Below are 27,889 nucleotides of genomic sequence, written 5' to 3' on the forward strand. Positions count from 1 at the left end.
ACAGAAATAAGGAACTTAGCAACTCAAAAATGAAGCCAAATGAAAACAATTTTTAGTTGGATGGAGTTGAAGAAGGATATTTGTTCATATTATTGAAACTAACTGAAATAAATGCCTCCTCATATATCTTTTGTGTCAAGATAAAAGGGGCTTTCAAAAGAAGTATGTTTTCTGTTTGGTTGGTTGGTTTTTATTTTTAATAGTCACACAAGAGACTATTGAGCAACATTTAACATTTCACAGCAGGACTTTCAGGAAGGAAGACAGCATAGTAACATTTCTTAGACCCCTGTGCAGAACTGCAGAATATTTTCACAAACATTATCTCATTGAATCTTCCCACCAGCTATGGTGCTCCTTTCACCCACTTCTTTTGAGGTTGAGAGATATTAAGAAACTTAATTCAAGATCACATAGTTCAACCAGCATTAAATTCAAGGTCACACAATTTATATCAAAGTCTTTCCAGAGTCCATTCTTTCTGCATGTGTGTGTACTCAGAAAAGAAACATGGTGTGTTTGAATGATCACAAGTAGGAGTGGTGCCGACGGAAGCCTTCGTTCTGGCTGCCTGATGCACACTAACGACGAGTTGCCTGGAATCAATGGGCAATTAATTCAGGACAGTAATGGGCATTCTCATCAGGTGGCAAGGTGGCAAGTGTTAGAAATTATTCTTCAGTTATATCTGGATCCACCAAAGGGGAAACCTTTGCATGGAGATTTATTTAAGGATTATCCCATAAAAATATAATCAGCGGTTATCTAGACTTAGATTTTCAATATGAAATATGTTCTAACTCACCATTTTATCTTGTTATATCACTTATTAGCACCCTACACTTTTTCTTCAGAACAATTGTCATGATATTAAGAGCTAATTAATCACTTGTGGGATTGTCAGTTTATCACCTGTCTCTCTATCAACCTGAGAGCTGGGGGAGGGTAAGGACTTTGCCACTTTATTTGCCACCATACTTTGATGGCCTATAACAAGGCCTGGTACAGAGGAAGTATGCAGTACGTCTTTGTTGAATGAATGAATGATTGAACAAATGAACTCTTATAGAAGTTTACTGAATAGAGTAGATTCATGAACTCAATTGTTTTTACAGCAGAGAACAATATATAAGAGAAGTTAAGCTGTCAGAAATGAAGGTAGGGTGTAGAGTTATGACTCCCTTCTTGCTATTGTGTTTTCCTACTGTTATAAACGCTAATAGACCTAGTATAATGATTAAGGCAGAGAATCTTTCCGGGAATTGTTAAAAGGCTACTTTGACCAATCTAAGGCAACTTTTATTAACTTATTGTCATCTGTAAAGCCTTAGTCACAAATGGTTTATCAGGGTTTTTTAATTTCACTGTTTGTGGGAAAATCTCTTTTCTTTCTTGTTGAGTATTTCTGTAAAATGTCAAAATTCCAACATGGTAGGATTGCTGACATGCAAAACTGCTATATAATAGATTAATTCCTCCCTCCCACATTTGCAGTTGACCTATCCCCTTAGCTCTTTCTCCCAGCCTTCTGGATATCGTTATTGAGCCCTTCTGCTTGCATTACTAGCGGTAAACCCACAGATACTTTTATTTAATAACATGTTTAATATATATGTATATTCATGGCTGACTTGCATAGACTGTAGATCAAGGTGATGTGTTTTTTGCTTCTCCTTCTCGGGATCTGTGTAAACTTAATACCAGCTGCTCATGTCATAGCACTTCTTTTGCTGGGCACTGAATGTTAAGGTATGGTGTTACGAGACTACCACATGAACCGTTACTTTTCCAGTTACGTGAGGAATTTGACCGTGGGGTTGATGTCTCTCTGGAGGAAGAGCACAGCGTTCATGATGTGGCTGCCTTGTTGAAAGAGTTCCTGAGGGACATGCCGGACCCGCTTCTCACCAGGGAGCTGTACACAGCTTTCATCAATACTCTCTGTGCGTAATATAGCCATTTGAAGGAATGTGTCCCTGGATTACTGGAATGTCCAACTCACTCATCAAAACCTTGTGCATGTATTTCCTGATAACTTTTTTGTCCTTATTTATTGGTCTCTATTAAGTGGGCCATTTGGGGAATTTTCTGAGATTTACCCTGGGGAGAATTAGCAAGAAGAAAGTTGCAACAAAACAAATGGAAGTAGCCAAGAAGAATTTGGGATGCTTTCAAATGACCCTACGACAGTAGAAAGTGCTATAAATTGATGCTTTGGAGTAACAGCAAGAGTTCACATTGAGCCTGTACCTAAAAATAAGTTTGCATTTCTGGTATGAGGAAGGAGAGAGCCACAGGGACCCAGAGTAAGAAGGAGGCAGGCAACATTCCAGGGAAGCAGGATGACATAGCCCATTGCCAGGACTTTCAGTGTGGCTGCTTCAGGGTTATAGACACAGATCCCATGGAGGACAAAAGGAGGGTGAAGTGGGGAGGAAGAGGCCAGAGCTGTGTCAGCCTCCACGTATTTCTTCCTCCAACACTACAATTAAAACAGGATCACAAAAGCGACAGAAGACACTGTCATTGTGCTGTGTCTTGGTTATTGCCAACAAAAGGTCTATCCCTTATGTATTACTCAATAGAGAAGGGCCCCAAATCTGTCATAAACTCAAATTTTAGAATGTTCGCCAATTCTCAGTCATTGTTAGTAAATACCTACCAGCAGTGAAAGACTGTAATCCATAATGTACGTGATAAGTTACACCAGGGCAAGGAGGGAGAAGAAAGGAAAGGGGATGAAGTGAGCTTTCTGACCTGGACTATAATACTTTCTCCAGCTGCCACATTTCCTCAGGTCTGATTTACCTTTATATCCTTCAGAGAACCTTGCTGCTAAATTGCTAAACCAATGGAAGAGTGGGTAAAGGAATGAAATGTGACTAGCCTTGATGATCCCTTTCTGAAGATAGCTGAGAGGGGGCCTCTCCTCCGAGGCTGAATGACGTGAGTTTTCTCTTTTACTTACATAAAGTGCCTCTTTTTGCCTTGCTTAGTGTTGGAGCCAGAGGAACAGCTGGGCACCTTGCAGCTCCTCATCTACCTTCTACCTCCCTGCAACTGCGACACGCTCCACCGCCTGCTACAGTTCCTCTCCATCGTGGCCAGGCATGCCAATGACAACATCAGCAAAGATGGGCAAGAGGTATGCACCCCTTTGCTGCCATAGATGCTGTGACTCTTCCTTTTTCCTGTTTTAAAAGGGCAAGCCATCAATTTGGTTAAACATTTCCCCTGCAGGAAATGATACCTCCCCTTTCCTGGCCTATCTGTCTATGAAGGAAAAAGAACTGATGCAGAGTTTTCTCTGGAGGGACAGTTCCTAAGAACACAAAGGCCACTAACTTCTCATGTTTCAAGAATGCTTCCAAATGAGGCTGTCATTTTCCATGATGATGCTTTATTCAAGACCTTGCATTTCCATTGTGTGAAGAAGGCAAACAATGAGCTACAGAGATGTTTACAATCATGAAAAAATGGAGTAATGGAGATGGGGAGAGATTGCTGTCCTTGTAATTAATTTGATCTGCTTCTTTAGCTTGGAGCCCAGATATGATGTCACCTCTTTATTCTTCCAGTTTCTCCCGGAGCTCCCATCTTCCCTATAGCTAGAAGTCTAGTATCTTCCTTTTGAGAGAGTCTTTCTCTCCTTAAACCCTCCCCCAAAACAGGGACTGGCTCAATGCAATGGAGAGTCAGTCCTGCTCCCAAACCAGCTGTAGAGGGAACTAGAGGGTCTGATCTGTTGACCATTGTCATGCATCTTAATGCCACATGATGTCAACTGCCGAAGACAGGTTCTGCACAGTCCCATGGACCCTTTTGGGATGTTTTTATTGGACCTGGTCCCCGCTCAGGCCCTAGTGTGACCCCCATCTAAGGTCTTGGGCTCTGATTCTCTTTGGTCACATGCATATGCTTCAAGGTGTTTTTCAGTTTCACCATTGGACAAAGGGGACACTGGCCTCAATTATAGGTGACCTTTTAACAAGCAACCTAGTTAATCTTCACCTTAACGAGAGACTGTTTCCCTTTTTGATACCACGAAGTCATGCTTCTCCTTGACCTTGGATTCCACAGGAGATCTCAGACACTTTAATATGCTAACATGCATTATAAATCAACAAGAAGGGGCCAAAGGCATTCCAAACTTACCTAACCACAGAAAATTTTCTTTTAAATCCTTGTTAAGCAGAACTCAGCTAAATTATGGATTCATTTCTGTGTTTGTCAAATTTCTTACCCAAAAGTCATGGTCATATGTAATTTTTTTCACTTTAATCCATAAAGGCAGTTCTGCATTTCTTATCCTCATCCTCCCTATCAGTCTGAGAATGAAACGTTCCTGCATTAGCCTTTTATCTCTACAGTAGTTGTAATTAGTGAAACCTCTGCTGGTTTCAGGTTTTATAATATGGCACTGACACCTTATTTCAGCAGACACAGATCTTCAGTGGATGTACTATAATTTTCATAATTGTTAAGTAGTTATATTACCCATCTGGGTGTCATCCTTTATCAACTACAGATATAATAGAAGCTATAGAATCATCTGCCTAATCATTGGGTAAAGGCAGAGCCCTGTCTGTGTTCCTAGATATGTCAATTGCATCTCTGAAGTTTCTTAAGTACTATGTGAGAAGGAGAAAGTCAGGTCTTAGGTGATTAAGAAGGCTTTGAGGAAAACGAAAAGTTCAATTGAACTCACTCTTGATTTTTTAGAATAATTGTCAGACACTCTTTCAGTCCAAATGCTAAACAGGATTCCACTGCCTGTGCCAAAGAGAAGAAAATATTCCTGAATAGGTTCAAATGAAGCTTAGCATGCTGAAATGCTAGCTACCGTGTATGTATCACCTACCATGTGCCAGCTATGTGCTAGGGGCTTTATATATTAGAGTTAATCTTTCTTAACGCAAGAGAGATATTGTTGCCCCCACGTTTCAGAGGGGTTAAGTAACTTGCCCAGCGTCCCCCAGGGAGCGTCCACTTGTGGTTGTTCAAGGTCCACATTTGTGCGTTTCAAAACTCTGGGAGAGGTGCCATGTACCCCCATAGTCATTGTAGATTTGCAGAATTATTAGGACAATATCCGAGCAGATGGCAGTAAAATATCTTGAGGAACAGGCTCCTTTTTAAATTCACGCAAAGTTGTCATATTGGATAGTGGTCAGGTTGGTCCCATGACTAGTAAAGTCCTAGCTGTGCCTCAAACCCAAACTGGTCCAATTTAGTAAGAACAGAAATATAGAAAAGGAAGTAGAAAAAATCTCCACTGGGAGTCCAGTTCAGGGTTTCCCAGTCTCCATATGATTGACATTTGGGACCAGGTAATTCTTTACTATGGGGGCTGCCCTGCGCTTGTGGGATGCTGCTAAGCATCCCTGACCTCTAATCACTTGATGCCAGTAGCAGCACCCCCAACCCCAATTGTGACAATCAAAAGTGACTCTAGACATTGCCAAGTATCCTGTGGGGAATGGGGAAAGGGAACAAAATCACCCCTGGTTGAGAGCACTTGGTAGGTAGCTTTATAACTCGCTGACCATGCGAAATCCACTGGAGAAACTTATTAGCCTTCCTAAACCTGAGTTTCCTTATCTGAACTTTAGGAATAAATACTCTTCAACCGGCACTGCTCGGTGGGTGAGAAAACTAGTTTACTATAAGGAATATGAAAATATCCTAGTAACAGCAAAGTTGTACAGGAAAGCAAGAGATTACAAGAATTTCTGGATACTCTTGACCTAAACCTTGAATCAAAATGAAGAACTAGTAACCAGAAATTAAAGCAGCAGGGGAAATATGAGGAGAGCATTGCCTCTGTGAAATGGTCAGAAGTTACAGGAAAGCAAGTAGCCCATGTGCCATCTTGGATTGGAATAAAGGCTATGGAATGGAGAAGTACTGGTGAGGTATGAGGGGAAGTTGAGCTATGTTCATAGAATACTGAATGCTTCTGTAAAGGGGTAGGTGGTTAATTCTTTTAAGTCCTGAATCTTTGGAAGGATTCCACTAAAGTGATATAATCCATGTTGTAGATTGGTTAAAGACAGAGAGAGAGTGATTTAAGAAGCTTTTGTATGAATAAGAGTATGGAAAAAAGCAATTCACATAAATGTTTCCACATAAGAATGGCCTTGATATTTGAATCACATATGTCCTCAGCACTTACCCCAAGTTCCTCTAAGCCAGTGATCGTTGTTCAAGAATTTTCTAATTACTATTCCTGGGATGCTGTGGCATCTAGGAGGTGGAAGAGGTGAGGACCCAAGGCAAATATAGAATTAGAGAATGCAGTGCAGTGTCACTGCAGAACTTCAGAGAAGAAGTGCTGAGCATGGGCCTAAAAAGTTAGGGATCGCTTCATGGAGGAGATTGAATTTAAACTACACATCAAAGAGTATGTAGAAAAGGGTGTGTAGGGATTGAGTCAACGGGCCACATAAGCATGGCATAGGGATGGGAGTTAGCTTAAAAAAAACCGCTTCTGGTAGAAGTTAAGAGTGGTGGGAGAGAAACAAGAGAGAGGTTCTTTGTTTATCATTTTTCTAGTTGGTTTGGTGTGAGCAGGTAGAGAATACAGAATGGGCAGACCGGAGTGAGGCGAAAATCAAATCGTAAAATATGTTAAGAAATGAAGTAGTTTTCAACTTTTTCTCTTACCTGTTTGTTAGTTGGTGTTAGATGTGTTATCCATTTGTTGAGTAGTTGTTATGGATTGTAACATGGAAGAAAAGTGAACCAGAGCATCAAAAAGCTTGGAGGCTGACACAGGCTCTGCCAGCACCTTGCTACATGACCCTGTTTTATAAAGTAGAGGAATAGGAAGGAAAGCAGAGTCGGGTTGGGAGAGGTCTGAGCTTCCTCCTCTATAAAATGAACGTAATATTTCCTTTGTAATGAGTGCTCAAAATTCAACTCATCACTCACTAACAGGATCTTAAAGATGTCTAAAAGAAGGGCATGAGAAAAATTGTTGACTAGTAAATCAGTGTTTTTCTTGGGAAAAAATAGTGGTATTTTATCAAATTGTGTTGTTTTGCTATCTCGTGTTTGTTTTGTTTTATTCCATTTCATTCAGTTTGCTATTTTCTTTGCTCCTTAGGGGAAAAGAGAAATTCCCAAATGTAAGAAAGATTTCGTTTCTTCTAGAAAGAATATTGCAGGAACATAATTGAAACCTCTTGAGCAGTGGTTTTCCAGGTTGTCCAAGAACCCTCTGGCACTGCATGGAAAATGTGGTGTGAATATCCACTTTTGTGGTGCGAGAGTCCGTAGCTGGCCTTTAGTTCTTCAAAGAGCCTATGAGGCAAAAAAAAGAAGTTACTAACCTCCAACATGGAGCCAGATTCCTGATCTTTGAGGAGGTCATGCCTCTGGGAAATGGGAGGTTGTCTTTGGAACTGTAGCAAGACCAGTGCCTTCCTCTCCTCACTGTGGTCCTGACCCAGCTTTGAAGCTAGTTTCCCCATTTCCCCATGCTATGACAGAGTCTGCCGCACAAGAGTGAACAGTGAGAGGGGCAGGGTTGTATGTGGGGCTGCCTGGAGCCTGGCTGCCGGCTTCACTTCCTAGCTCCACCACCTGCTGGCTCCAGGCTCTGGGCATCGCTTCCCTGTCCGTAAAAAAGGACAACAGCAGCAGCTGCTTCATGAGCTTATAGTGAGAAAGAATTGAAACAGCCTTTGGAAAGCCCCCACCCCAGTGACTCTACAGGCTAAACTTTTAATAAATGTGAGCTCTGCATATTAGGTTTATAAATGATCTAGGATGCTTATTTAGCTGAGAGAAAAATTTTCCTTGAATTGGCTGGCTAATAAGTACATAACGAGCTGGCCCCAGGTGCGCATTCTATTATCTAGAAATAGCTATATATATGTGAAACGTCTGTGAACAAGTCTCCTTTCCAATTTAAAAAACGGTGAAACAAAAACAAAGCAAAACAAAGAAGCGTTAACAAACCACAGAAGCATGGTCTGCAGCTGCAGTCTATGTGCAATTTTACAGACAGATTGTATTGCATTCCCAGAATAGCAACAGGAGAAGGAGAGAGCGGAAAGAGTCCTTGTACTAAACATTCTTTTAAAAGAAAACAAAATCTTCTATTTGTTAATGTTTTAAAAATGAGAAAACCCTGATATTATTTTAAGAGGGGAAGGGGAAGCACTCCAAATGCCTCTGAGTTCTAAAGGGATGAATTTGAAAATGGTACATATTTGATTTTATCCTTAGCCATGAATTTCCAGGAAGAGAAATGAAAACTTGTCAAGTTTTATGTCAGTGAAATAAAACAAAGAAAAGAATTAAACAGTTGTGCATAAAGGGCACTTTCTTGAAAATTCCCAGTGTTTACCACATGAAATCACTTCACTTGGCGCAAAGCTGAAAACAGCTCACCTTCTAAAAGTAACATCCCTGATGTGCCACACTGGGATTGCAGGGCCGGGGAGCTACCAGCTCAGGGCTGCATAGGACAAGGGTGGATTCAGGAGGCTTTGTATTAGCCGTGAATCAGGACTCTTGAATTCTATGCTGCGCACCCAGGTGCCACTCAAAGACTGTGCAGATTTCCACAGGCAAAGGATCCCCACCAAGCAGCCACAGTTACCATACTTACCCAGACGTTCCTAGATTTTCAATTAATATCAACAAGAGAAATAAAAATTTGCCTAGACCAGTCGTTCTCAACCAGGGGCAATTGTGCCCCACAGGGGACATGTGACAGTGACTCTCGCTTGGCCCTTACCTACCTTTCCTGCAGAACCCTCTGCCACACTGAGCTTCCTGGGGGGCCTTGATGTATTTTGCGTGTTTCTGTCTTTGCATATGGTGTTTTCACTATGGTGAAACTGCCCCTTGTCCCAGCTCCTCTGCTTTTCAGCCTACAAACTCTGTTCTTCCTTCAAGATTTTGTGCAAATATTGTCACCTCTCTGGAGTATCCCTGGGGCCTCCAGAGTTGCTAGCTTCATCCTTTGTACTCAGTACTTGTAATTGATAAGTTTATTTGCCCTCTAGATTGTGAACCCTTTAAAATAAGGACTGTGTTGCCATCATTGTTGGAAAAATTTTAAAATAGTTAGAATCCATGAAAAATGCCTAGCCTATAGTAGGTGCTCAGTGGATGAATTAATGGAGAGATAATGGATGGATGGATGAAGGGAGAGATGGAGGGATGGATGGATGGATGAGCATCAATATGTTTTAAGAGCAGATAGGATAGAAATTTCGCGTAGTACCAGTTTCACAATAAATAACTTACAGTTGTAAAATTTTACTCCATATGCTGTCGAAATGACCTTGAGCTATGAAATTCAATCCAAGAAATAAAGTAAAAGGAAAATGAAGGTGCTCCTCATGGATTCTGCCAGAGATGATGTAGTCCTTTCAGAAAAAAAAAAAAAAAAAGGAAAGGAAAAATGTTCCATTGATTATTGAACACCCAGCATTTTGAAAAGCAAAAGTAACAACAATCCTTGTATTCTGTGCTCCTGTAGGTCACTGGGAACAAAATGACATCTCTAAACTTGGCCACCATATTTGGACCCAACCTGCTGCACAAGCAGAAATCGTCAGACAAAGAATTCTCAGTCCAGAGTTCGGCCCGGGCTGAGGAGAGCACAGCCATCATCGCTGTGGTGCAGAAAATGATTGAAAATTATGAAGCCCTGTTCATGGTAGGTGGCCCTTTTATGGCAGGACATCTCAGTAAACTGCATGTTGATTATTCTTGGTGGCATAGTGAAACTCCCTCACACTGCCTTCTGGTCTACAGTGCTGGTCGTTGACTGAATTCGTTGGAAGCCAGACAGTTTCAATAGGAATAGAAATTTACATACCTATGATATCACTATAAGTTTGTGATTCCATGTTTAAACAAACATATCCAAATTATACATTTCATTTCGTCGTCCCCTAAACAATGGTCACGTTTTGGAGTCATTTAATTCTTCACATAGCAGTGTCCTTGCTCAACATATTGATGAAAACCCTTCTTTTTGGAATGGCCCTCATTAATTCATGTATTGATAACCATCTTCAGCAATGGCACCTCCTCCAAGGTGAATCTTGACATTTTACCTCCTCCATGAAGCTTCACCTATCTTTCCCGTGTCCTCATGTCACTCTCCCAGGTCATTTCTCTGTCCATTGAACCCCATTACTCTTCTCATTGATGTTTATCTTACTCAACATTGTATTGCAGTCATTTATGACTATTTCCCCTAGTAGATTATAAACGCATTTTAAAACATGGGCTGTGCCCTTGTTATCGCCTCTCTGTATCCTCTGTGCACTTTTGGAAGGCCTTCCATCTGGCAGGCACTCAATAAACAATTTTTTGATTTGTATTGAATTACCAGTTCCTGTTTTCCTTCAAAAAACTACATTGCTTGCTCAAACTTCCCTTGAAACATTAGAACAAATGCCAACTCTCTTCTATTTCTGTTCACCACTCATATTGCATCTCAAAATTTACAGGAACTTTCTCCATGTTTCTCCTCCCATTTCTCTTGTCACTTTGCAAACACTCACTGTAAATCTTACCTATTCTGCTAGAGCCTTTTGTGGCTTCTTCAACTAAATGTGCTATTTCCTTCTTTTGAATCTGCTTAATATTTTGTCTACATTTATCAAATGCCTTGTGTTAGATTTATTTCCATACTTGTCTTATACTAATGATTTTTCGTAAATTTGAGAGCCAGTGGTTTAGAATCTTTGCCCTCTCTGTCTTGCCTGTGATCGTGACCAAGTAATTCAACACTCAGTAAGCATCAATTTCAGCTTCTGTAAAATAGGAAAAATAAAAATATGACCTATTTCCAAGGGTGATTCCCAGAATCATTTGATATGTGAATGCATTCTGTGAACTGTAAAATTCTATGCAAATGTTGATTCATAATTATATTGGTTGGACAACATGGGCTGGCTCATATCTCAGTATTTCAACACAGCAGACATAAATATCTTCCTAGCATAAAGTTTTATAAGATGTTTGGCAAGCAGCCTTCCAGGTGGCAATTCAGGAACCCCAGCTTCTTGCATCTTGAGACTCTGCAGTCCTCTAGGATTTTATGGGCCAAACCTAGAAGGGACTTCCATCATGTCCACTCAAATCCCATTGGACAGAACTCAGCCACAAGTCATACTTAGCTACAAAGGAGACTGGGAAATGCATTCTTGCTGGATGCCCAAGAGGAAGAGGAAATGGATTTACTACAGTCAAACATTCACTGAGATAGAACAGTGTCTTGCTCTTCCTTGAGTCTCGGAAGCACTGTCCCTGTGTTGCACACAGTAAGCTCTCAAAAAATGTGGAGTAATTGACTCTATATAAATTTCACACTTCAGCCAAAATGCTCATAATTAATTACATGTTTGGATAAATCAAATGTCTGAACTTTTCAGCATTTTTATCAAGTTTTAAGTCACACATAATCTTGCCAAGTAGTCTTGGCATTACTTCATGCTCTCTGGATTTTTTTTTAATACAATAATACCTCTTGTCAATCTTAATTCCGCTGTCTAAATTCTGTATTCTAAGCAAAGTTCTTCATATGAAACCACAAACCATCAGGCATTTCTTTGCACCTCAGATACTAACAAAACTCATCTTGGCCTCCTTGAAAGTATGGTTGTTGTCACCTTAATTGTGCCATTCCTTTCCTTCCCATTTCCTGCTGCCTGGACTACTAGAAAGAGCAGAATAACGTGTTTTCCACCTTTTCCAATATTTTCCAAATCTGATCTTTGTTTGCCATTCTCTGTAGAGATCGACGTCGAGATTCTCTTGAGAAGTGGCTCATATTTCTGTTCTCTGGTTGTGGTCTTTACTTCTCAACAAGGCCTTTCCTGGTTACCTTGTCTAAAATCCAACCCCATCACCACCACTACACACACAGCCTCACTTCCTAATCCTTTTCCCTGCTTTTTCTCCTTAGCTTTCACCACTATTAATACAGGGTTTTACTAATTTCTCTTGTTTGTTGTGTTTCCCCACTAGAATGTAAGCTCCTTGACAGGAGGAATTTTTGTCCGTTTTCATCTACTTTCTTTACTACAATAGCCCTGTGCCTGACACATGGTAGAATCACAAGAAATATTGGTTGAATTAATGAATGACTCAGTGGTAATTCTGTGATGTATGGTTTCCGTCTTACTAATCTTTACTCCCTATACATATGAAAAAGTTTGGGCATGGAGGAATTAAGGATACATTCTCAGGATAAGTTAACCATTAACATAAGCATCCTTGATCTCTTTAGACAGATTATAGGAATTATATATTGAGAAAAAGGACAGTGAGGAGGGATGAGACGTGGGATAAAGATCCCAAGCCTGGATCAGTAAAAAGAAAACCAGCTCCGGAACCAGAAAACTTTGTTATAGTCCTATCTTTGCTACACACTAGCCATGTGATTTCACCTTCTTAGATTTCTATTTGTTTAGTTATCAAAGGGCTAGGTTAGAACAGATGACAACCAAGAATCCTCCTGGTCCTAAAATCTGCATGGTTCTAACGCCCTAACACTGACTTCACCTCTTTTTTTCCATAAAGCACAGAAGAAAAATAGTCTCATTGCTTTGTATATTCTCTTGGCGGATTTGGTATTTTAGAATCTATTTGGTTATACCAAAGCTGGTGGCTGGTTGGCAAAGCTGGTCTGTGTAGGTGCGCAAAAATTCGATATGCATATAGCTGTTTTATTTTGTTTTGTTTTGTGTTTTTAAGAAGCTTTCAGAATTACTACAATAATTCCAAACAAGGAAGCATGAAGGTAGACAGGACCTGATGGTGAAAAGTAGTTAGCAATTGTGCAGTTTCACAGTCCTCGGAAGGGTTTATAAGTTCAGAAAGAGAGGCATTGCTTCCCATCGGCATTGGAGAGGAAGACTTGTTAGGAAAGGTGGCTGTGAGTTTGTCCTTGGAGGCAGAATGCACCCTGGAGGCAGCAATTCCACAGAAAACCTGATGGAAGAGATATAAAATCCCACAGAGGCCTGGCAGGGAGCCAAAGTTTGTTCTGCGTGTTAATAATGTCCTTCATTTCCTGGTGTTGAGCCTGCCTCTCCCAAGTGGCCAGTATGTGAGTTAATATGAAAGGGCAGAAAGGAACCTAGCTTTGTCCCATAATAACAAGAGGCTGACACGCGGTTCAAGAGTCTGGCTGGGACCATCTTTTGTACCAATTGTTCACTTTTCAGGCACTAGGTTAGAAATCCTAGAGCTGGAAACAGGTCATGATAACAGCCGTCATGATCACTTTATGGAAAGGCCAAGGCAGCAGATTGTAATAGTGGTTCTCAGACTTGAGCGTGCAGCAGAGTAGCAAGGAAACTGGTCAAACATTCAGATTCCAGCGCCACACCCCAGAGAATCAGACTGGGTAGCACTGGGAAGGGGCCCAGGAATCTGCACTCTCTAATGAACACCTCCAGGGCAATCTGGTAGTTTCCTAACCACACTTTGGGAAACCACATCTTGGGAAACACCCAAGATGGTAGAAAGACCATGAACTTTGGAATGAGCTGCCAGAATTCAAATCTCTGCTCAGCTATATATTTGCTCTGTGGTCTTGGCCCCATGTTTAATCTCACTAAGCTTTCATTTTCCTGTTGTAAAGAAATGAGATGAAGTTACCTAATTTATACGATTATTTTGAGAATTAGAAATGACATTTTAAGGCACTTGGAGCAAGAATTGATATATACCAGGCATTCAAAAAGAAAAGATTTCTGCTATTATTACATTAAATTGATATGATGTCTGCCCTATCAAAATACTTTCAGGCGTTGCCCTTGCTGTGAAGCCCACCCTGACCACTGTGTGTAACAGTGTGACCTGCTCCCACACGTACATACTCTTAGTTCCTTGCTCTGCTCTTTTTTTTCTTTTTTCCATAGCACTTATCACCTTTTATTTATTTATTTATTTATTTTTGAGGAAGATTAGCCCTGAGCTAACATCTGCCTCCAATCCTCCTCTTTTTGCTGAGGAAGGCTGGCCCTGAGCTAACATCCATGCCCATCTTCCTCCACTTTATATGTGGGACACCTGCCACAGCATGGCTGGCCAAGTGGTGCCATGTCCGCACCAGGGATCTGCACCAGGGAGCCCTGGGCCGCTGAAGTGCAACGTGCGCACTTAACCGCTGTGCCACCAGGCTGGCCCCATCACCTTTTAACTCACTATATAATTTACTCATTTATTATGCTTATTGAAACCTAATAGAATGCAAACTTAATGAAGGCAGAGATTTTTGTTTGGTTGGTTCATTAACATCCACAGCACCTAAAAAGCACTTTGCAGAAAACGGGTGCTCAGTAATTATTTGTTGAGTAAAATATTGTTGAATAAAATAAAATATTGTTGCAACAATATATTGCTAGAAAAAAATGTTTTTGTTGTTTGTTTTTGGTTCAGTGCCAATACCCCTTAGATTCCCTTACCTTTAAAGCATGACCCTCCATTTACGAAATCAACAACAATTTAAAAGCTGGATAACATAAAATGATACTCTCTGGGAATACTGGAAATAAAGGAGAAGGATCATGCATATCTAGAAATGGTCACTGGTATCATTATAAGACAGAAAGCATTCACTGACTAAATCATTAACACATTAGTTGTTCTGAAAGTTGTTGCTTCTGTAACTGACATTGAGAATCCCAGAGAAAACTCATCGTTTCTCTTAGAATTAATAAGAGCTTCAGAGCAGGGTGGAAAAAACTGTCAGCTCATTCTAAGGGCTGGTATTATACGATTCCTACTAGGGCTTCTTTTTTGGAGAGAGAGAAAGAAGAGAAGGCACTGCCCTTGTTGGCTGATGAAAAGTTCGGAGTGCAATGGAGACGTGGGAACGCCAGCATGTTCCCACCCCGCTGGTTTCTCAGCCTGAGCTGGGGACAAGCACAGCGCACGTGGGAAATTTCAAATGAGAACTACTGGGAGCAAAGGTCAGAGGCTGAGATGAGGATTCCAAGCTCGGAAGCCAAGCTTTGCTTTGTGTTCTCTTCATCCCCTGGTGCAAATTGCATTTTCTTAAAACCTCTTTTGCATGCCAAATCAAAAGGAGTCAAGCAGTAAACCAGGCCATCAAACAAGAAACCACCCCCTGCCAACATATCTAGATAATTGTATTTTATTTCCATTTCCTTTTTTAAATAACCACTGTTTTCTGTGCCAGGGGTTGGGCTAGTCATTATGTACATCGTTGGCTTATCTAAATTTCACCACGATTTCTTGAGGAGTAAGCCAAGATCATTTGCCCAAGTGATGCAGCAACTAAGTGAATTATTTCTACAGCATGATGCATCCCCATACCAAAGACGAGGTGCTTTAATGTGGTGTCTCAGATATGGAGTCCATTTGGAGGGGAAGAAAGAGAATATTTTAGCCAGCTTGAAAATGGAGAGCAAAGGAGACTTTCAACAGTATTAATCCCTCTGGACTAATGATAACACTGACCTATTTGATGTTCAGGCCAGCAGATGGCTGTAAGAGCCAGTACATGCTCCTGCTGGAGCCTACTCACCTTGTCCCTGTCTTCAATGTCAGAACGCATGTACTGTTGGCGACACACATAGGTGGAGGGGAGCAGAAGCGTATTAGACCTGGGCTGTTTCCACTTTCTTTAATCTATTGCCACGGAGCGAAGACTGCTAATTCTTCTTCATCTTCCTCCCTTGAGTCCTCCCCAACATAGCTCCATGAGTCCTGGGCCCTTCAACTGATTCCTTCATTAATGTGCCCCAGTTGCCAAAAACACTGCCTGGCATGTATCAGGCACTTGAGAAAAATTTGTTGAATTTAATGCATTCTGACCCTCCAATGCACCCAGACTCCCTTACAGAATGTTAAGCCATGCTCCACAATAGAGCCACGCAAAAGGTGCTAGACTGGGCCTGCCCATGTTTGAGCTTTTGCTCCCATCAACCGCCAAAGTGATTTCTTTCAGTATATTTGTTAACTAAAAAAATGTCATCATGACTCCCAGTGATATTTTTTTTTTCTGGGGAATATTGGAGTCTTAAAATGCCAAACCATCCTTCTTGGTCCAGTGCAAAGTGGTGGATTGCTGTGGAATACCTAGTGGCGGGTACAGTAGAGCTGGATCCTGGGATGGGTTTTTCAAGATGCCCTAAATGGTTTGTTATAGTGACTTAGTAAATGGAGAAGTCCTGAATCATTTTTTTCCCTCTCTGTGGTTTATGGAATAAAGTACATCATAGCAGTTACACCCTAGGCAATCATTCAAGGTTTCATTTTTAATTTGATAGCATGGATTTTAATTGTGACAGTTTTATTCCTTCATATGTGCAGTGTTTACATTTTTTCTCTGAAGCAGGAGAGTCCAAAGTTCTTTTGATTTTTGAAATAGCATTATGCTTTGAAGGAACACATGAAAATCTAAGGAGTTGAATCTCTAGATAAACACAACCATAAATGGTACCTTTAGAAATTATCTAAAGTTACTAAATAGTTGACTAAAACCCAGTAGAGGTTTTGATGTGAAACAATACATTGTAAGTGAAGAAGCCATTTGGGCTAAGTTTCGCTTCTTCATTCAAACACGCAGAAATCATTCATTTAAAAAAAGTAATGTGTTTTTCACGATCCTACTCCTTAGCTTCCATTTTGCTATATACTAAATCCCAGAAGAAACAGGAAAAATTTGTTTGATTATTGAGTCATACTTTTCATTTTTAGAGTTTTTTATTGACAGGAACAATAGTTTAAGAACCTGTTAGAAAAATTTTGGTGATTCTCAATTGGGAAAGGAAATTCATTTTGCAACTATAGTTATTAATGGCAAGGAAATTTTGCTAGAGTGTGACATTGGTACTACTTATAAACAGAGAGAAGCATCTATGCAAAGGTAACAGAACCAGTGTATGCCACAAAGACCAATAATCCTGGGTTATTTTTGATCATTATTTGTAGTCATTCCAACATTTATTGAGCATCCATTGGATAGAAAACACCAGCTAGCTTGTGTTCTGGAAGAGCACAATATTGATTGAATAAGCGGGTGAAGGGTGATGGATGTGCAGGAAGGAGCTTCAGAAGAGAAAAGAGTAGGGAGGCAAAGAGGAGGAAAAGAGGCATAATTTATGAAGCATTTGACTGCAAGGAAGAGAAAAATCAGTTGCAGGCAGCTGCTAAGATCAGGATTTCTTATCTCAAATAATAAGAAGCCTAGGGGGGCACAGTTTTAGCAGCTCACTCACACTTTTGCTCTCTCTGCTCTGCCCTCTTTGGCTGCAAGATACTGCAGTCATTTCCAGCATCTCTTGCAGCCATCATCACATCCAGTGATGAAGAGAGATGTTTCTTCTCATGCGTCTCTTCTTAACATGGAAGAGAACCTTTTCCAGAAGCTCCTACAAGAACCCCCTTGGGTACCTTGGCCAAGATCAGCACACATGATTTTGCCCTAGCTGCAAAGGAGGCTAGCTGACAGAGAACTACAACCTTAGGAGCCTGTATCAATTCTGAGTAGACAAGTCAGATAATCCCTGCCTTCAGGAAATTTACCTTTCAATCATGTGACCAACCCAAAGATTTGAGGTCTGGCGGAAGAGAGGAACCAGAGGAGAGAAGCTACACAGAATCTGGCTTCAAGACCATTACAGTTGAAGGGCCAAGAGGTCACAAAATGCAGCTGTAGAAATTCAGCGGGAGGTCAAGAGCAGAGATATGTCTAGAGGAAATCCCATCACTTAGTTACCCACCAGAAGTGTTAAGCAAAAGAGAAGAGAGTGGTGCTTCTCTGCAAGCCTACAAGATAAGAGGCAGAGATGGATAGCTGTTAAGAAAAAATTGTGAAACAAATATTGGCCATCTCCATGTTATCTGCTTTTATTTTTTTAAGTATTTAATTTATGAATTATTTTGTCTATTTCTAGTAAAATTCAGTAAAATCTTTTCTTCTAAACCTGTTTGCAATTGGTAAAGTACTTTCAAATCTGTTAGCCCTTTTGATCCCTACAACATCTCCATGAAGGCAAATGGGTAGGATATGGCTGGATTTTCAGATTCTGGAACAGAATCCTAAAGAAGATGGTTGATATGTCCAAGTTTACATTACAGTCATGAGCTGCATAACGATGTTTTGACCAATGACGGACTGCATATACAACGGTCCACATATACAATCGTGGTCCCATAAGCTATATAAGGCTATGCCATCTAGGTTTGCATAAGTACACGCTATGATGTTTGCACAAAGATGAAATCACCTAACAACACATTTCTCAGGACGTGTTCCTGTTGTTAAGCAACTTTGATTATAATTCCGTTGTTATATGTATACATGTAAATAATATTTAAATAATATGTGTAAATATAATATATGTAAATTCTATATGTAACTATAATCCCATTGTTAGGCATGACTGTAATTATAAGCAGGAGAGCAAAAACTGGACCTCAGGAGCTATCAACTCTTAGTCACATATTTTTTCGACAGCATCCTAATTCCTGAAAAGGAATGCTTATGGGAATGGTCTGCTGGATATTTCTTACTTACTATAAGCTCCTGGTTCCGATCAGCTCGCTCACTGACTTTTGTTTCTCTAAGTATCTAAATTAATAGAAAATGAATGCTTATCCAACTGAACTGAGCCAGTAGTTTGAAATTTTTGTTAAATAATAGGAAATGAAATGTGCAAATATAGACAAAGTTTAAAGGAATTATGAGGGAAACAGCGCTGGATGATGTTGTATGACTATTAAAAGTCAGTTCCAGGCATCATTTCAAGTTCTCTACTCTCATTTTCCCACTGGCCCCAATTTTCTGAACCATTCTTTTATAAAAAAACAAACAAATGTGGTTTTATCATATGAATTTTTGAAGCTGCTTTAAATCACTTTATAACAAGATGGGATATAAATTAATTAATTAAAATAATAGATTGTGTGCACTGTAGTCAGTCTTACATAATACATAGGAAAAATATTATCTACCCTTCATGCAATGCATTTTTTAACTGTATCTTTTTACTTATTTGTAAATAGTGTCTCCAAACCAAAATGGGACCATGGGTCTTTTAAAAAGAAACTATAGATAGATTTATAGCACGGACCCTTTCTATTTGCATTTGTTACCAAGTAAAAGTCACGTATGCTACATAAAATAAACCTCAATAACTATAATTGGTTGGGAATCAAGCCTAGTTGAACAAGTAAAAACTCTGAATTGCAGAATAGTTTAACAAAATTTTATGGAACGTTCTTTTTAAAATAATGATACTTTCTGTAACCTATTCTAACGATGTATCCAAGTTAATAATTTATCATTAGATACACCATATACTCTCAAAGAATTAATATTATGATGCTTACACCACTCCAAAGGACATGCAATCTAATTGTTTATTCTTCAGTGGGAATGGATTGGTGCTTGTAGCAAAATTTTTTTATTACATGCCCAAGCATAGAAAATTTTAAATTAAACTAACTGGAGGAAAATACAAATGTTTTTTCTAATTTGCTCGTGTTAGTTTCTTTTTTAAAAAGTTCAGGCTACCCGTTTTTTGGCCTATATTATTGTTTGCTTTGCTGTTAATTTTTTAAAAATGAGTTCTTTCTCTTCATTTTCACCCTTTAGGTATTACTTTTTGACAAATTGATATAATAGTACATATCTGTTGGGTCATGTTGTTTGAAAAAATTATGGTGAAAATTATCAGTCTTTTTATTTGTTTAATTTATTCAATAAAGTAAGAAAACAGAATGTCTCAGCCTTGACCTAAAAGTCCTGCCCCTTCTTTTCTTCCATTCTCATTCTCAGGCCATTGCGTTTGGTCACAGAGCTTTAAATGCCATCTATATGTGTCTCCCAAATTTCTATGTCCAGCCCAGGCCTGCTCCCTGTACCCCAGATCCTTATTCCCAATTGCCTACTAGATCTTTCCTTTATTTGTGTGTCTCACAGGCCTCTCTCACCCTTATCATATCAAAGCTACACCCCTAATTGTGACCCCCAGCCTCTTCCTCCTGCAGCTTCTCTATACCAGTCAATGGCAACCCCATCCTTCCATGTGTCTAGGCCCCAAACATTGAAGTCATTCTTTCGTATTCTCCCTCTCCTGTTCCCTCTCCCTCTCTCTTTCTTTCTTCACCCAACAGATTAGCTAATGCTATCATCGCTATCTTCACTATCTCCAGGACCCAAATATTTCTCAACAGCTCACCACTCTGCTTCAGCACTCCATCGTCTCTCTTCTGGATATATCTGCACTCCCTGTATCACCCCTTGCCTCCCTGCAATCTACTGTCAACTCAGCAGCCAGAGTGATGACAATTCATGTTAATCCTCTGTTCGAAACCTCCAGTGGCTCCCCGCCCACTTAGATTGAGAGCAGAAGTCCTTATTATGACCCATAAGACTCCACAACATCTGACCTTGGCTACCTGACACACTTCCTACCACTTACCTCCTTCCTCTCACTCTGTTTCAACCTCACTGGCCTCCTCACTGCTTCTGTCTGAAGATCTTGCTAATTTTTTCTTCCTTCTGCTTAGAATGATTTTCTCCAATTCCTTTATCAAACTCAGTTCTCTGCTAAAATGTCAGTTTCTCTGTGACTTGACTATCCTATTTAAATTGCACTCTCCCCACCCAGCATTCTCCATCTCCCTTCTTTGCTTTGTTTTTCTCCATGTGATCCATGCTGTGTTTTCTTTATTTGTTTAATGCCAGTCTTCCCATATTCATTGTCAGCTTCAAGGAGACAAGGATTCTTGTTTGTTTGGTTTGTAGATGAATCCCAGCATCCAGTGCCTGGCACTCAGTAAGCATTCACCAAATATTTATGTAATGAATTAAAGGAATGAGGTGGGAAAAGGCCAGAGTGAGAAGTGCACTGGTGCTGAAGTGGAGGGTGTGTGAGGATAACTGCTAGGGGAAAAATTGGGAAATTCAGATTGAGGCCAGGAAAGCAAGCAGAGGGCTTCAGCTGTAGGGGAATTCAGATTGGGGTCAGGAAAGCAAGCAGAGGGCTTCAGCTGTAGGGATAGAGAGAGTTTTTTGAGCAAGTGAGTATCTTGATCAGAGCATTCTGACAACCAGGCAGAGAAGAAATTTGATGCACACGTTGAAGGAAATAGATAGTACACAAGTTAGCAAACTCTTGCCTCAAAGGCCCACCAAGGATGCACCTTTCTTTTCAACTAAAAACTCAAACTAGCTTAAGGAATTTGGAGAATCACATAGCTGAACAATCCAAAAGCAAATACTGTAAGACTTCAGGCATAGCTTTACCTAGGATTCAAATGATGTCAAGAGACTCTTTTTCTTTATCTCCATTTCTTGTTATTGTTTCTTTAATTGTCAGCACAATCCTCAGGCCCCCTGTGGCTACAGGCCCTGTATCCTTTCTCTCAGAAGTCTCAGGGAAATACTCACAGCTTTTCACTGCCTCTAATGGAGTCGTATTCCCATTGCTCAGGCAACCATAGTAGTCTGAGAATGGAATGATCATTGGCCTAGACTAGGTTATACTTCACCATTGAGCTAAGGGTTGGGGAGCAGTTGGTTTTCCAGGGGGAACTTGGGTTATGACTGTTATGAGAAGAAGGAAATGAAGGCTGGTAATGGCCACAAGATGACCACTACAAAGGGGCACTGAGGGCTCAAACTTGAATCATTGCAATGGGAATGGAAGATAGAAGAAAGAAGTAACAGGCATCGTGGAGATGAAATCAAGTAATCTCCTGGCTCTGAACAGGGAGAAGAAAGGACACAAGAAGCTTGAATGCAACCCAGATTTTGAATTTGTGTGACTAGGGTTTGGCAATGTCATTAATGAAGATTCAGGATGAAGTAGGAGGAGCAGATTTATGAGAGAAGGGAAGCATTTTGTTGCTTTCTCATCCCTGTTTTTATTAATAAAATTGTTTCCAGCTTCTCAGAACTCAAGAAGAATTGAGTTCTGCAAGAGGCAGGAGGCAAATTCTCCACCAACCACTTATTCTCAGAAAACTTGTCCCTGCAGTTTTTAAGAGTCTTGTCTCTGAGCCCACATGTGAGAGAATCAGACTGAAAATTTATTCTCTCAATAGTTTGAATTTCCTTTGGTTGAGCTACCGGCGCCTTACAGAGTAGAAAACCATTGGAGCTGAGTTTAGCCTTTTCTCATACAACATTTCCACATGAGTGATTTAGGATTGTAAGGTCATCCTCTAATGCACTGTGGATTAGGCTTAAAGAAACATGTGATGCTCATCATTAGAACTCTAGTGAATGCCTTGTCAAATTATAGGCGAGAAACTTTTAATTGTTGGTGGACCAGGATCCAAGAAAGGAGTGAAAGGAGGCACTGAAAGAGAAAATGACATGTGCAAATGTAGTCAGCACTTTTTTTTAGTATTTGCTATCTGCCAGGTACTGTTCTGAGCTCTCAATATATAACAAGTCATTTAATCACCACAGCAACACTTTGTGGTGAGTACTATTTTTACCGCCATTTAACAGATGAGGAAACTCAGACCCAGAAAGGTTACATACCTTGCCGAAGGTCCCACAGCTAGTAATTGGAACCAGGACCCAAACACAAGCAGTCTGGCTCAAGGGCCTATCCTCTTAATAAACTGATCCTATGTTCCAGAAATGCCCAAGACAGTCATAATTTATGCCTGTTGCCTTGGCATAGTTATAAATGTGAACTCTAGAAAGTGTCCCTTTTTGGACAATAAATTATCAACACTATTCCTCTTAACCATGACGTTTTGCTTATTCAAAGCCAAGAAAATCTAGTCAGAACAACAGAGGTATCCAAATGATTAGGCTCTATCTCCAGTCCTAAGAGGGGCGGCAATTTGGATTGAACATACCTATTTGGTAATCATCCAGTTTGTCCTAAGAATTAAACTGGCTGTATGGGTCCGTGTAGGTTTGGTTTTAACCAATGGATCACTCTGTTCTCTTATGACTTTTAAGGCTCCATTTTATGCTGTTGTAAAGTTGCCAATGACCATGGTTTGCGTCTTTCTGGAGCAGTTTTATTTATGCCTCACCATTGTGCCCCTCCAGGTTCCCCCGGATCTCCAGAACGAAGTGCTGATCAGCCTGTTGGAGACCGATCCCGACGTGGTGGACTACTTACTCAGAAGAAAGGCCTCCCAATCATCGTGAGTACCCAGTTGTTCCATCTGCTGGAGCCACCCTGGGGATTTCTATTTCCGTTTCTAAAGAATTACAAAGGTTTACATAACTCCACGCAGGGTTACTTGAAGTGGAATTTTGGCAACTTCCTAGCAAATCTGATGGGTCCACCTAACCAGGAAATACTTCAGTCTTACCAATCCACTTAAATTAGAAACTGCTTTAGGGGATTTTTCTGTTTTATTTTTTGGCTTTTTCTAGCCCCTTGAGGTCTTTTGACTGTGTTTACTTGGAAAAAAAAGCACTAAATCATTGGGAAGAAACTCAAGGGACCAATTATGATGTGTATCAGTGCTTCTTCCTCTAGAATCTTCATAACTTTACTAGGGGCCACTAAGGCTGTGCCTGGATGCATCTTACATGTGTCATTTACCAGCATAAGCAACGCATGACCAAACCACAAGACAGGCCTCAGCCAAAGCCTAGGTGTCCATTTGAAATCAGAGGTGTGCACCCTCTTGATTCTCCCATTCTTTATGGCTAGCATTCTTTTGATAAAAATGCACCCTGGTCTCCACGTGCACCCATGTTTGCAATGAGTTAAATGCAAGCCATGCTGTAGGCTATGGTTTGCCACCATTTTGCCCCCAAAGGAGGAGAACTGAATTTTTGCATTAGTCAGATTTTATGATCAATCTCAACCATTTGCTGCAGAGGCAAAGTGTATGGGGGTGCTGAGCATTTGGCAAAGCCAGTTAAGGGGGTAATATTGCATCATTAACCAGAAGCAATGTTGCCACCATGACCCCAAACCTTAAATTTGTGACAGGAAAAGTTGTCGTTATCCTCTCGTGAAACTATCATTTATGTTGTGCATTTAATCTACTGAATTTCGACAATTCTAAGGCACATTTTCCCCCCTGTTTTATCATCTCTGAGATTGAGATTAATCTTATAATCAATGGCGTGTCCTAATTTAATTCATAGCATTTTTTCTTAGTCATATATAAAGTAATGGTATGTCTTATTCAATGGTATCTTAGAAACACTGACACATTAAATTGTTCCCTTATACTTAAGTTGAATTTGATATATTAATTTTCATTTAAAACTGTTTCATATGTAAAAAAATTGTATTCTGGGGCTGGCCCGGAGGTGCAGTGGTTAAGTTCACATGCTCTGCTTTGGCAGCCTGGGGTTCACTGATTCGGATCCCAGGTGTGGACCTATGCATCACTTATCAAGCTATGCTGTGGCAGGCCTCCCACATATAAAGTAGAGGAGGATGGGCACGGATGTTAGCTCTGGGCCAATCTTCCTCAGCAAAAAAAGAGGAGGATTGGCAGCAGATGTTAGCTCAGGGCTAATCTTCTTCAAAAAACAACAGAAAAATTATATTCTTTAGAGAAATTTGGTGAAAGGAAATTTCATTGGTGAAAGGAAATTGTTCAGGCCTCCTTCTTTCCTGGGTCATTACATTAATAATACTGCTGAATTCAGCTTCACTCTATTTCTTGCAGGGAAGAATTTTTAATTGGATTATCCTTTCAAATGCACTTTTAAAAATCCATCTCTGTACCAATAGTTATCAGGACCAATTCTGGTTCAAATAAGATGTTCTACCTGAATTCAAGTCCCAAGAGCCATGAGGGAATAAAAATATAATCAAATTGTATAAATGGACTGGCATTTCACGGTTGTGCTTTTCATATTAGAGAATTGGGCTCACTTAAATTTTTGTTAGATTTCTACCTGTCATCTAGGTCTAAGTTCCAATTTAAACTAACAAATGGCTTTTCTTCACAGTAGATCTTGTATCACCAGAATTTTAAGGAACTTACTTATTTCTCTCCTCTGCACAAAAAAAAAACAGACATGGCAGCATTTCTGTTTGTGAATCCCTCATTAAGCTGCATTTATAACATTTCATGGGTACTCTGTGGGAAAGCTAGAAAATACACACCTAAAAAACCACTGATTTTGACTTGCTGAATTTCTGCTTTTATATGACATTTAAAAATATATAAATATTATACTATGAAGAATGGTTGGTAGAAGTTATTTTTTTGTGGTTTTCAAGTACACTCTTTGCATATAAATGCCAAGAAGCGAACCTTCCTTTCTCTACTCTTAGGAAAAGGAGGAAGTGTGCATATTAAGCCCATCCCAAGCGATACAGTTGTCCAGCTTCTTCTGTTCCCTATCCCTAAAAGAATAAGAAGTGTAAGGTCTAGGAAGCTGACCCTAGAACAAGATCTTAGGTGAGTGTCAGGACTTCAAAGAAAGGGAGGTGAGCTCACAGGAGCTCTGTGGATGTCAGAGACTAGCGTTATCAAATAGAAAACATTTGGAGAAGATTTTCTTAGTAAGAAGGAGAAGGAAGTGTTTGGTTTTTTTCCCTCTAAGTACAGGCCAACGAACAGCCCAGAAGATTGATAATGATGTCATGAAGAAAAGATACATACACAAATAAATAAATATATATTTACTTTTAATGGCCTTCTGAGGCTTGAGAGTTCTACCTCTCAAGCTATAGGCAGTCTCTTTGTGCCTTAAATGTGTGCTTCTCAAACTATTACCAGGAGATCTTGTTAAAATGCTCTTTCTGAATCACTAGGTCTGGGAAAGGAAGTCTGAGAATCCACATTTCTAACAAGCTCCCAGATGATGCTGTGATGCGGCTGGTCCATGATCCACACTGAGTAATGAAAGCTTAAAATATCAAGGAATGTTCTTGACCTTAAGAGCTTGTAGACTTGCTGAAGGAGGCCCACAAGGGTCAAAGCAATAGGAGGCGTGTTATTAAGTATGTCACAGAGTGCAAAATGGTATGTGCTGGGCCATTGGTTCTCACACTTGCCTGCCTATTCTAATCACCTGGGGAACTTGAAGAACCACTACACCTGGATGCCACCCCTAAAGAGTCTGATTCCTTCCTTCTGGGGTACACTCTGGACAGTGGGTTTTTTAAAAGCTCCCCATGTGGTTCTACTGAGCAGCCAGGTGTAAGAACCTCTGACTTAGATTTTCCACAGTAGATACTGCGTAGTTACTATCACATGGGGATTCGAGGCAGGTGGTTTTTGACATTAAAAAGGGTTTTTTGTGTTGACAAAGGAAGGGAACCAATACCCCAGACCATAAATCCACTTGGAGTTTGGAGAAGAGAAAGAGATGTGACTTGGATGCAGTCTCAGGCATGGCTTCTGAGAAGAGCAAGGATTTGCAGTGAACTTTGAAGACTGGAGAAGCATCACCAGGGCCCAGATGTTCGGGGAGCTTGAAGCAGGGTCTAGACATAACAGTAAATATGTTGGCTAGCTGTGGGCACAAAAAAGAGGCTGGCTGGCACAGAAAGCAGAAGCTCTTAAATGGCAGGCTGCGGGGTGGCGCTTAAATCAGGAAGCAGTGACAGTGCTTAAATCAGGAAGTAGTGACAGTGAATTACAATGACGATAGATTACATTAATGATAGATTACAAGGGTGACAAATTACAGTACCCCAAATGCCAGATGATGCTGGCTATATTGGTATGTCAATTATCTATCAATGGCGCGTGCCTGTATGGCATAAAATCTAGAGCTAGCTCGTCTGAGTTCAAATTCCAGTTCCACTGCTATTAGCTCTGTGGTCTGGGGTAAATAAATTCATTTCTTTCTGTCTCAATTTTCTCATCTAAACTAGAAACTACTTTATAGAACTGTTGTGCTATTAGAATAGTATCTGGTTTTTAATAAATGTTAACAATTACTATCACATTACTTCAAATTTCACCATTTTGTTTATTTACAACTACTTCCCAAAGACTTGGGCATCACTAGGTTCTATCTTGCCATCCACAAGATAGCGATCTATGAAGGCAATATGGCACAAGAGAGAACCCATCCATGTTGAGTTGTGGCTGTGTCTAAAGGCAAAGCCCACCTGTACATGCCTGATCTAATCGGCATCAGGATGACAATGTGGGTTCTGGAAAAGAGAGAGGGATGAGGATGAAAAGGCACTGAAGTGGGAACATGACCTGCTCACACTAGGCCAGACAGATTTCAGGAGGGACTGGAGGCGATTGCATGTTCACAGGGAATGAAAGAGAGGGCCTGGACAAGCCATGGCACAATGTGAATGGATAGAATTCTTGTTTTGAAGACTTTGTTTAGTGAAAACTCAGCTAGAAGGTTGAGACTTGGGCTATAAAAGGTAAGAAGTGAAAGGATTTGCAGGAAGACGACAAGTGGGAAGCAGCAGTATCTTCTAAAATGAATATCTTCCGTGCAGTGCCGCATGATCTCCCACATTATTCTCTTCTGACCCTTTGGGGTTTTTCCTGAAGCTTCCATTCTTTACCATCAGTTCACTTACCTAAAGAAAGCTTTAGATTTCTGTGCTCCACGTGGAAACTGCACAAGATTTTATTTCGAGTGGAAAGTAAATTTTCAAAAGAGTGTAGAACTGAGAACAGATCAAACATTTAGTGATATTTGGGGATTTAATGTTTTGGTTTGAGTTCTCCTCTTCTTTATACAACAACGGAATTGGAGGAGTGAAAGGAGGGTTCATCATTTTTTCTTGTGCTTGTCTACTTACATTTTTGGCTTCAACTAAAATGGAATGCTAAAGAGAGATTAGAAGAGATTTATATTAGTAACAATGCAAGACTTCCAGGTTTTTAATTGCTTGTCTGGTATATTTATTAGAATTATATGCTTTTCTTTCGAGAGACTTAAAGTAGATATCCTTCCTTTGATTTAGGGGTGTAAGGAAATAGGGGGTGAGAATGG

The 27,889-nt window shown here is 40.2% G+C and overlaps 1 protein-coding gene across 6 annotated transcripts in view; it reads left to right on the forward strand.

Annotated features, from left to right (window-relative positions):
- The window catches only part of ARHGAP6 (Rho GTPase activating protein 6), a 463,892-nt gene that overhangs the window by 421,314 nt on the left and 14,689 nt on the right, over positions 1 to 27,889 (forward strand). For all 6 annotated transcript variants that reach the window (XM_046673809.1, XM_046673808.1, XM_046673810.1 and 3 more), the window contains 4 exons: positions 1,793 to 1,943; positions 2,997 to 3,145; positions 9,500 to 9,679; positions 23,039 to 23,136. In XM_046673809.1, coding sequence (XP_046529765.1) covers positions 1,793 to 1,943; positions 2,997 to 3,145; positions 9,500 to 9,679; positions 23,039 to 23,136 — 578 coding nt within the window. The remainder of the gene's footprint in view (positions 1 to 1,792; positions 1,944 to 2,996; positions 3,146 to 9,499; positions 9,680 to 23,038; positions 23,137 to 27,889) is intronic.

The sequence above is a fragment of the Equus quagga genome, chromosome 10 (genome assembly GCF_021613505.1).
Source record: "Equus quagga isolate Etosha38 chromosome 10, UCLA_HA_Equagga_1.0, whole genome shotgun sequence".
NCBI lineage: Eukaryota > Metazoa > Chordata > Mammalia > Perissodactyla > Equidae > Equus > Equus quagga.